The 11,648-nt window shown below is 46.0% G+C and overlaps 1 protein-coding gene across 1 annotated transcript in view; it reads right to left on the bottom strand.

The window, feature by feature from the left end:
• Positions 1-1,467: 1,467 nt before the first annotated feature.
• The window catches only part of LOC137384944 (ladderlectin-like), a 226,472-nt gene continuing 216,291 nt past the window's right edge, over positions 1,468-11,648 (bottom strand). Inside the window, exon 9 of the mRNA XM_068059654.1 lies at positions 1,468-1,572. Coding sequence (XP_067915755.1) covers positions 1,468-1,572 — 105 coding nt within the window. The remainder of the gene's footprint in view (positions 1,573-11,648) is intronic.

The following is an 11,648-nucleotide window of genomic DNA, read 5'->3' as shown; positions in this document are numbered from 1 at the left end:
CTTGAGATGGCTTGGCCATGTGAGTCACATGGAAGTTGGCTGGATCCCCAAGGACACATTGTACAGTGAGCTCGTCACTGGTATCAGACCCACCGGCCATCCATGTCTCCTCTTTAAAGACGTCTGCAAACGCAACATGAAGTCCTGTGACATTGATCACAAGTCGTGGGAGTCAGTTGCCAGTGATCGCCAGAGCTGGCGGGCAGCCATAAAGGCGGGGCTAAAGTGTGGCGAGTCGAAGAGACTTAGAAGTTGGCAGGAAAAAAGACAGAAGCGCAAGGGGAGAGCCAACTGTGTAACAGCCCCGAGAACCAACTTTATCTGCAGCACCTTTGGAAGAGTCTGTCACTCTAGAATTGGCCTTTATAGCCATTCCAGGCGCTGCTTCACAAACCACTAACCACCTCCAGGTGCTTACCCATTGTCTCTTGAGACAAGGAAGCCAAATAAGGAGAAGAAGTGTCACACAACACGATAGAGGGTATCTTTAATGTGAAGATGGGACTTTTTCTCCACATAGACTGTGTGGTGGTCACTCCTACCGATACTATCATGGACAGATGCATCTGCAGCAGGCAGATTGCTGAGGACGAGGCCAAGTATGTTTTTCTCTCTTGTTGGTTCCCTCACCACCAGCCACAGACCCAGTCTAGCAGCTATGTCCTTTCGAACTCGGCCAGCTCGGTTAGTAGTGGTGCTACCAAGCCACTCTTGGTGATGGACATTGAAGACCCCCATCCAGAGCACATTCTGCACCCTTGCCACCCTCAGTGCTTCCTCCAAGTGCTGTTCAACATGGAGAAGTACTGATTTATCAGCTGAGGGAGGGCGGTAGGTGGTAATCAGCAAGAGGTTTCCTTGCCCATGTTTGACCTGATGCCATGAGACTTCATGGGGTCCAGAGTCAATGTTGAAGACTCCCAGGGCAACTCCCTCCCGCCTGTATACCACTGTGCCACCACCTCTGCTAGGTCTGTCCTGCTAGGTTAGGTACAACTGAGTGGCTTGCTAGGCCATTTCAAAAGGCATTTTAAGTATCAACTCCGTTGCTGTGGGTCTGGAGTCACATCGAGGCCAGACCAGGTAGGGACAGCAGATTCCCTTCCAGAAAGGACATTCATGCATGAGTGAACTAGATGGGTTTTCTTGACAATCGACGTTGGACTAGCTTTTTAAATTCCATATTTTTCTTTTATTAATTGAATTCAAATTCCACCTTCTGCCATGGTGTGCTTCAAACCCATGTCCCCAGAGGAATATCCTGGATCTCTGGGTTACTACTCGTCCAGTGTCAAATCACAATACCACTGTCTCTGAAGTTCAAGTAAGAGAATTATTCCTTGAACACTGTCTGCAGATATGAACCACTGTTGACAGCCCTCCTTTGCTTCCTTCTCCTCCCTCTTCTCGAAGCTTGCCTTGCTCTGTGTGACCTCTTAATTCACCCAGTTTCAAAAGGAAGGCCTACTAGGCCACCAATGTCTGGAAACAACCAGCTTCTGAACAAGCCTTTAGAACCATCATAAAACGTACTTCAGCACCAGCCAGATGATGCCCCGTTGACCACTGAAACTTTAGAGAAGTATCGAAATGCTTCAAAAAATGTGCATTACAGAGCTTATTTGGAAAATAGTAGTATATGGTGTTTATAGGGTAGTGGTAACTTGGGTATGGAATTGGCTAAGAGATAGGAGGCAGAGAGGAGTGGGGAACAAATACTTCTCTGACTGGAGAAGGGAATGCAGTGGAGTTCCCAAAGAACCATTGTTTTTTTTGTTATATACAAATGATCGGACTTGAGTAGAGGGAGTACAATTTTGTGGATGATACAAAACTTGGCAATGTAGTAAATAGTGGACAGGATAGTAGCAGACTTTAGGAGGACATAAATAGACTGGTGAAATGGACAGACACATGGCAGATATAATTTAATGTAGGTAAATGTGAAATGAAGCACTTTGGGCAAAACAACATGGAGAGGCATTATATTCCAAATGATCCTATTTTGGGAGGGTGCATGAGCAGAGGGACCAGGGTGGTGGGGATGAGGGATGGGGGTGGGGTTGTATATTCATAAATCATTGAATGTGGCAGGGCAAGTTGGTAAGGCAGTTAAGAAAATGTTTGGTACAATTGGATTTGTAACTAGGGGCTTTGAATATAAAAGCAAGGAAGTTATGATAGAACTTTACAAATATTTGGTAAGGCTGGAGCTGGAGCATTGTGTACAATTCTGGGCACCAAATCTCAGTGAGAATATCAAGGGCTTGGAGAGTGTACAGAGGAGGTTTACCGGGATTATACCAGAGATGTAGTTGACTCTTACATGCCCTCTGAAATGGCCTAGCAAGCCACTCCGTTGCATCTAACTGCTACAAAGTCAATACAACAGAATGAAATCGAACGTACCACTCGACATCGGCCTGGGCACCGGAAATGACAACTGCAAACCCAACCCTTTCGACCCTGCAAAGTAATCCTCACGAACATCTGGGGGCTTGTGCCAAAGTTGGAAGAGCTGTCCCACAGACTAGTCAAGCAACTGCCTGACATAGTCATACTCACAGAATCATACCTTACAGGCAATGTCCCAGACATCACCATCCCCGGGTATGTCCTGTCCCACTGGCAGGACAGACCTAGCAGAGGTGGCAGCACAGTGGTATACAGTCAGGAAAGAGTTGCCCTGGGGGTCCTCAACATCAACTCCGGACCCCATGAAATCTCATGGCATCAGGTCAAACATGGGCAAGGAAACCTCCTGCTGATTACCACCTATTGCCCTCCCTCTGCTGATGAATCAGTACTTCTCCATGTTAAGCAGCACTTGGAGGAAGCACTGAGGGTGGCAAGAGTGCAGAATGTACTCTGGGTGGGGGACTTCAGTGTCCAAGAGTGGCTCGGCAGCATCGCTACTGACTGAGCTGGCCGAGTCCTAAAGGACATAGCCGCTAGACTGGGTCTGCGGCAGGTGGTGAGGGAACCAACAAGAGGGAAAAACATACTTGACCTCGTCCTCACCTATCTGCCTGCCACAGATGCATCTGTCCATGACAGTGTTGGTAGGAGTGACCACCACACAGTTGGTAGGCGTGACCTGGTAAACAGACTCTCGCTATCTACCCTATCTATGCCTCTCATAATTTTATTTACCTCTATCATGTCCCCTCTCAACCTCCCTCTCCTCAGGGAAAACAGACCCAGCCTATCCAATCACTCTTTATAACTCAAGCCCTCCAAACCAGGCAACATCCTTCTGAATCTTTTCTGCATCCTCTCTATCTTAATCACATCTTTCCTGTAGTGCGGCGACCAGAACTGCACACAGTACTCCAAATGCGGCCTAACCAACGCCATGTACAACTGTAAGATGACGTCCCAACTCTTGTCCTCAATGCCTCAGCCAATGAAGGCAAGCATGCCATACGCCTTCTTCACCACCCTGTCTACCTGTGTTGCCACTTTCAGGGAACTATGTACTTGCACCCCAAGGTCTCTCTGCTCAACAACACTCCCCAGGGCCCTGCCATTCACTGTATATGTCCTGCCCTGGTTTAACGTCCCAAAATGCATCACTTCACATTTGCCTGCATTAAATTCCATTTGCCAATTCCTTGCCCACTTTCCCAGTTGATCTATATCCTGTTGTAACCTTGGACAACCTTCTTCACTGTCCACTATACCACCAATTTTGGTGTCATCTGCAAACTTACTAATCATGCCCCTTACATTCACATCCAAGTCATTAATATATGACAAACAACAGAGGGCCCAGCACTGATCCCTGCGGCACACCACTGGTCACCGGCCTCCAATCTGAAAAACAACCCTCCACTACCACCCTCTGCCTCCTATCACCAAGCCAATTTTGCATCCAATTTGCTAGGTCACCCTGGATCGCATGTGCTCGAACCTTCCGGACCAGCCTACCATGTGGGACCTTGTCAAAGGCCTTGCTAAAGTCCATGTAGACAACGTCCATCGCCCTGCCCCAGTCAATCCACTTGGTCACCTCCTCGAAAAACTCAATCAAATTCGTGAGACATGATTTCCCATGCACAAAGGCATGCTGACTATCCCGAATCAGACCATGCCTTTCCAGATGAATATAAATCCTGTCTCTCAGAATCCCTTCCAATAACTTTCCCACCACTGATGTAAGGCTCAGCGGCCTGTAGTTCCCTGGCTTATCCCTGCTGCCCTTCTTAAATAAAGGCACAACATTAGCTATCCTCCAGTCTTCCGGTACCTCACCCTTGGCTAACGAAGATACAAAAATCTCTGCCAGGGCCCCAGCAATCTCCTCCCTTGCTTCCCATAGCATCCTAGGATACACCTGGTCATGCCCTGGGGATTTATCCATCTTAATGCGCTTCAAAACCTTCAACACCTCCTCCTTTGTAATGTTGATATGCTCCAGGATAGCAGTGTTCCCTCCCTTGAACTCATTAGCTTCCATGACCTTCTCCCTGGTAAATACAGACGTGAAATATTCATTTAAGACCTCACCCATTTCCTGCGGCTCCACACATAGATTTCCACACTGATCCTGAAGGGGACCTACTCTCTCCCTAGCTACCCTTTTACTCTTAATATACTTATAGAATCTTTTAGATTTCTCCTTTATCTTATCTGCCAGGAAAATCTCATGGCCCCTTTTTGCCCTCCTAATTTCCTTCTTAAGTGTAGTCCTACATCCCCTATACTCCTCGAGGGACTCACTTGATTCCAGCTGCCTATACCTGAGATATGCCTCCTTCTTTGTCCTGATCTGACCCTCAATATCCCTCGTCAACCAAGGTTCCCTAAACTTGCCAGCCTTGCCCTTCCATCTAACAGGAACATTCCGGCCCTGAACTCTTCCTATCTCACTTTTAAAAGCCTCCCACTTGCCAGACGTCCCTTTACCTGTAAACAGCCTCTCCCATTCAACTTTTCGGAGTTCCTTTCTGATGCCATCGAAATTAGCCTTCCCCCAATTTAGGACTTCAACCTGAGGACCAGTCCTATCCTTTTCCATAACTATCTTGAAGCTAATGGAGTTATGGTCACTGGTCCCAAAGTGCTCCCCCACTGACACATCAACCACCTGCCCATCCTCATTTCCGAAGAGGAGGTCGAGTGTAGCCCATTCTCCAGTCGGTCCACCCACATACTGCTTCAGAAAATTATCCTGGACACACTTAACAAATTATTCCCCATCTGATCCCTTAGCACTAAAGCAGTCCCAGTCAATATTAGGGAAGTTAAAATCACCTACTATTACAACCCTATAATTCCTACACCTATCTGTGATTTCCCTACATATATGCTCCTCCACTTCCCTCGGACTATTGGGGGGCCTATAGTATAATCCCATCAAAGTGATCACCCCTTTCTTATTTCTATGTTCGACCCATATGGCCTCGCTGGACATTTCCCCCAGGATATCCTCTCTAAGTACTGCTGTGATGTCCTCCCTAATCAATAGTGCAACTCCCCCTCCTCTCATACCTCCACCTCTGTCACGCCGGAAGCATCGGTACCCCGGAACATTGAGCTGCCGGTCCTACCCATCACTCAACCACGTTTCCGTAATAGCTCTCATATCACAATCGTATGTACCGATCCATGCTCTGAGTTCATCTGTCTTATCTGTAAGGCTTCTTGCATTAAAGTGAATGCACTTTAGCCTACCAGGTTGTTGGAGGTCAATTATCTCAGCTCCAGGACATCACTGCAGGAGTTCCTCAGGTTGGTGTCCTCGGCCTAACCATCTTTAGCTGCTGCCTTCAACGATAAGGTCAGAAGTGGGGATGTTCGCTGATGATTGCTGATGTTCAGCAACATTCACGACTCTTCAGATACTGAAGCAGTCCATGTAGAAATGCAATGATCTGGTCAATATCGAGGCTTGGGTTGATAAGTGGCAAGTAACATTCATGCCACACAATTGCCAGGCAAAGGCCATCTCCAACAAGAGAGAATCTAACCATCTCCCATTGACATTCAATGGCATTACCATTGCTGAATCCCCCACTAGCAACATCCTGGGGGTTACCATTAACCAGAAACTGAACTGGAGTAGCCATATACATACTGTGGTGACAAGAGCAGCCCAGGGGCTAAGAACCCTGCGATGAGTAACTCGCCTCCTGACTCTCCAAAGCCTGTCCACCATCTGCAAGGCACAAGTCAGGAGTGTGATGGAATACTCTCCACTTGCCTGGATGGGTGCAGCTTCAACATCACTCAAGAAGCTCGGCACCATCCAGGACAAAGCAGCCCGCTTGAATGGCACCCCATCTACAAACATTCACTCCCTCCACCACTGACACATCGTGGCAGCAGTGTGTACCATCTACAAGATGCACTGCAGCAAGGCACCAAGGTTCCTTAGACAGCATTTCCAAACCCATGACCTCTACCAACTAGAAGGACAAGGGCAGCAAATGCATGGGGACACCACCACCTGCAAGTTCCCTTCCAAATCACACACCATCCTGACTTGGAACTATATCGCCGTTCCTTCACTGTCACAGGGTCAAAATCCTGGAACTCCCTTCCGAACAGCACTGTGGGTGTACCTACCCCACATGGACTGCAGCGGTTCAAGAATGCAGCTCACCACCACCTTCTCAAAGGCAATTAGGGATGGGCAATAAATGCTGGCCTGGCCAGTGATGCCCACATCCCATGAATGAATAAAAAAAAAACATGAGAGAGAGAGAGAGAGTTAAAGATTAGCCTAGCAAAATTAGTGTACCAAGGGTGGTGAACAGTATGTTCCAGACTGTAACAGCAAAAACAGAAAATCCATTGATGGATGCTGAATAGACTACAAAGAATTAGGTTGAATATTCTCCTATCAGGCAATGTGAGCTAAAAGAACCAAGCAGGGGAGAAAAGGGAAAAATCCCAGCTTGCTAAGGAAAAAAAATGCATCAAGAAGCACTTCAGTTATGCGGAGAGATTGGAGAAGCTCTGTTTATTCTTCTTCGAGCAGGTCAAGTTTTGGGGAGACCAAATACAGGTATTCAAAATTATGAGGGGTTTTGATAGAGCAATTAGGGAGAAACTACTTCCTCTCGCAAATGGGTAGCTAACTGAAGGTCGTAGATTTAAAATAATTGGCAAAAGAACTAGAGGGGAAATGAGAAATTTCTCCTCAAACGGTTGTAAAGATCTTGAACACACTACCTGAAAGGGTGGTAGAATAACAACTTTCGAAAGGACATGTACTTGAAGAGAACTGATTTGCAGGTTTCAGAGAAAAAGCTGGGTGTGAGGTAAATTGGACAGCTCTTTCAAAAAGCCAGCACAGGTACGATGGGCCAAATATATTAATTCTGTTCGGCAAGATTCTATTCTATGATTCTAAGATTGACTGATGAAGATTAATGAGACTCTAACTGGTTCAGTGTGGTTGAGTTTTGGATATTGAATGGGCTTCAGTTCCTGTCCATTTTGAAGCACTTTGCAGTCAATTTCAAGGTAAAACTGCTTAATGGGTGAACGTATAGGCACTGTGAATCAAAAAAATTACACTTTGCCTAACAATGCAGAGAGAGGAATGTACACTGGGTGTAACAATGCAGGTAGAGGAATATACACTGTTTCTAACAATGCAGATAGAGAAATGTACACTGGCTGTAACACTGCAGATAGAGGAATATACACTGGATGTAACACTGCAGTTAGAGGTAGGTACACTGGGTGTAACAATTCAGGTAGAGGAATGTACACTGGGTGTAACACTGCAGAGAGAGGAATGTACACTGGGTGCAACACGGCAGAGAGAGGAACGTACACTGAGTGTAACACTGCAGGTAGAGGAAAGTACACCGGATGTAACACTGCAGATAGAGGAACGCACACTGTGTCGAATAATGCAGAGAGAGGAATGTACACTGGTTGTAACACGATAGATAGAGGAATGTACACGGGGCGTAACACTGCAGATAGAGGAATGTACATTGTGTCTAACAATGCAGATAGACAAAAGTACAATGGATGTAACACTGCAGATAGAGGTAGGTACACAGAGTGTAACAATGCAGGTAGAGGAAAGTACACTGGGTGTAACACTGCAGATAGGACAATGTAAACAGGGTGTAACAGAGCAGATAGCGGAACGTACTCTGGGTGTAAAACTGCAGGAAGTGGAACGGACATTTGGAGTAACACTGCAGATAGAGGAATGTACACTGTGTCAAACAATGCAGATGGATGAATGTGCACTGTGTGTAACACTGCAGATACAGGAATGTACACTGGGTGTAACACTACAGAAAGAGCAACATACACTGTGTCTATCAATGCAGATAGAGGAATGTACACTGTGTGTAACAATGCAGCTAGAAGAACATACACTGAGTGTAACACCGTAGGTAGAGGAACATACACTGAGCGTAACACCGTAGGTAGAGGAACATACACTGGGTGTAACACCGTAGGTAGAGGAACATACACTGGGTGTAACTCTGCAGATAGAGGAATGTACACTGGGTGTAACACTGCGGATAGAGAAACATACACTGGGTCTAACAATGCAGATACAGGGATGTACACTGGATGTATTACTACAGACAGAGGAACATACACTGGGTGTAACACTGCTGATAGAGGAACGTACACTTGGTGTAACACTGCAGATAGAGGAACCTGCACTGGGTACAACACTACAGATAGAGGAACATACACTGGGTGTAATACTGCAGATAGAGGAATGTACACTGTGTGTAACGCTGCAGTTCGAGGATTGTACACTGGGTCTAACACTGCAGATAGGAGAATGTACACTGGGTGTAATACTGCAGATAGAGGAATATACATTGGGTGCAACACTGCTGATAGAGGAATGTACACTGTGCGTAACACTGCAGATGGAGGAATGTTGTCTGGGTGTAGGATTGCAGATAGAGGAACGTAAACTGTGTCCAACACTGCCGTTCGAGGAATGTACACTGGGTCGAACACCACAGATAGGAGAATGTACACTGTGTGTAACACTGCAGATAGAGGAACTTTCACTGTGTGTAACACTGCATTTAGAGAAATGTACACTGGGTCTGACACTGCAGTTCGAGGATTGTATACTAGGTGTAACACTGCAGATACAGGAAACTTCACTGGGTATAACACTACAGATAGAGGAACAGACACTGGGTGTAATACCGCAGATAGAAGAAAGGTACACTGCGTCTAACACTGTAATTCGAGGATTGTACACTGGGTATAACACTGCTGTTCAAGGAATGTACACTGGGTGTAACACTGCAGATAGAAGAACTTTCACTGTGTGTAACACTGCATATATAGAAATGTACACTGGGTCTAACACTGCAGATCGAGGAATGTACACTGGGTTTAACACTGCAGATAGAGGAATGTACACTGGGTCTAACACTGCAGATAGAGGAATGCACACTGTGTGTAACAATGCAGCTAGAGAAACGTATATTTAGTGCAGCACCGAAGGTGGGGGAAAATACACTGGGTGTAACTCTGCAGGTGGAGGTACTTACACTGGGCATAATACTATAGATAGAGGTACGTACACTGGATCTAACACTGCAGTTAGAGGAATGTACACTTGGTATAACATTACAGATAGAGGAACATACACTGGGTGTAATACTGCAGATAGAGGAATGTACACTGTGTCCAACACTGTCGTTCGAGGATTATACACTGGGTCTAACAACGCAGATAGGAGAATGTACACTGGGTGTAACACTGCAGATTGAGGAACTTTCATTGTGTGTAACACTGCATTTAGAGAAACATACACTGGGTCTAACACTGCAGATAGGGGAATGTACACTGTGCGTAAAACTGCAGATAGAGGAATGTACACTGTGTGTAACACTGCAGATAGAGGAATGTACACTGGGTGTAACACTGCAGTTAGAGGAACGTACGCTGTGTCTAACAATGCAGGTGGAGGAATGTACACTGTGTGTAAGACAGCAGTTAGAGGAAAGTTAACTGTATGTAACAATGCAGTTAGTGGAATGTACACTGGATGTAACATTGCAGAAAGAGGAACATACACTATGTCTATCAATGCAGAAAGGGGAATGTACACTGGGTGTAACACTGCTGATAGAGGAATGTACACTGGGTCTAACACTGCAGGTAGTGGAATGTACACTGGGTGTAACACTGCCATTAGTGGTACATGCTCTGGATCTAACACTGCAGATAGAAGAATGTACACTGGGTGTAACACTGCAGATAGAGGTATGTACACTGGGTGTAACACTGCAGATAGAAGAATGTACACTGGGTCTAACACTGCAGATAGAGGAATGTACACTGGGCATAACACTGCAGATAGAGGAATGTACACTGGGTATAACACTGCAGATAGAGGAACGTACGCTGGGTGTAACACTGCAGATAGAGGAATGTACGCTGTGTCTAACAATGCCAATGGACGAATGTACACTGTGTGTAAGACTGCAGTTAGAGGAAAGTAAACTGTATTTAACACTGCAGATAGTGGAATGTACACTGGGTGTCATACTGCAGTTAGAGAAACGTACACTGGATCTAACACTGCAAATAGAAGAGTGTACACTGGGTGCACCTCTACAGTTAGAGGAACGATCACTGGGTCTATCAATGCAGATAGAGGAATGTGCACTGGGTGTAACTGCAGACAGAGGAACGCACACTGAGTGTAGCAATGTTGCTAGAGGAACATACACTGAGTGTAACACCGCAGGTAGGGGAACATACACTGGGTGTAACTCTGCAGATAGAGATACTTACACTGGGCATAACACTGCAGAGAGAGGAACGCACACTGGGTGTAATACTGCAGATAGAGGAATGTACACTGTGTCCAACACTGTCATTCGAGGAATGTACACTGGGTCTAACACTGCAGATAGGAGAATGTACACTGGGTGTAACACTGCAGATAGAGGAACGTACACTGTGTGTAACACTGCGGTTACAGAAACATACACTGGGTGTAACACTGCAGATAGGTGAATGCACACTGGGTGTAACACTGCAGTTAGAGGAACATACACTGGGTCTAACACTGCAGATAGGTGAATGCACACTGGGTGTAACACTGCAGTTAGAGGAACATACACTGGGTGTAACACTGCAGATAGGTGAATGCACACTGGGTGTAACACTGCAGTTAGAGGAACATACACTGGGTCTAACACTGCACATAGAGGAATGGACACGGGGCGTAACACTGCAGATAGATGAATGCACACAGTGTCTAACACTGCAGATAGAGGAGTGTATACTGGATGTACCACTACAGTTAGAGGAACGTACACTGGGTCTAACAATGCAGATAGGGGAATGTACACTGGGTCGAACACTACAGATAGAGGACTGTACACTGGCTGTAACACCGCAGTCAGAGGAACATACACTGGGTTTAACACTGCTGATAGGGGAATGTACACTGGGTCGAACATTACAGATAGAGGAACATACACTGGCTGTAACACCGCAGTCAGAGGAACGTACACTGGGTCTAACACTGCTGATAGGGGAATATACACTGTGTGTAATACTGCAGTTTCTCTCTCTGCTCAATTGTCCATCACTGAGGATTCTGCAGTGACACGGTTAAACCGAGAGAGGCCTTGTAATTGCATCATACTTAATCAGGTGACCTGACTATGTGCTGG

The sequence above is a fragment of the Heterodontus francisci genome, chromosome 27, assembly GCF_036365525.1.
Source record: "Heterodontus francisci isolate sHetFra1 chromosome 27, sHetFra1.hap1, whole genome shotgun sequence".
NCBI lineage: Eukaryota > Metazoa > Chordata > Chondrichthyes > Heterodontiformes > Heterodontidae > Heterodontus > Heterodontus francisci.
This window is presented reverse-complemented; position numbering and strand designations above follow the sequence as displayed.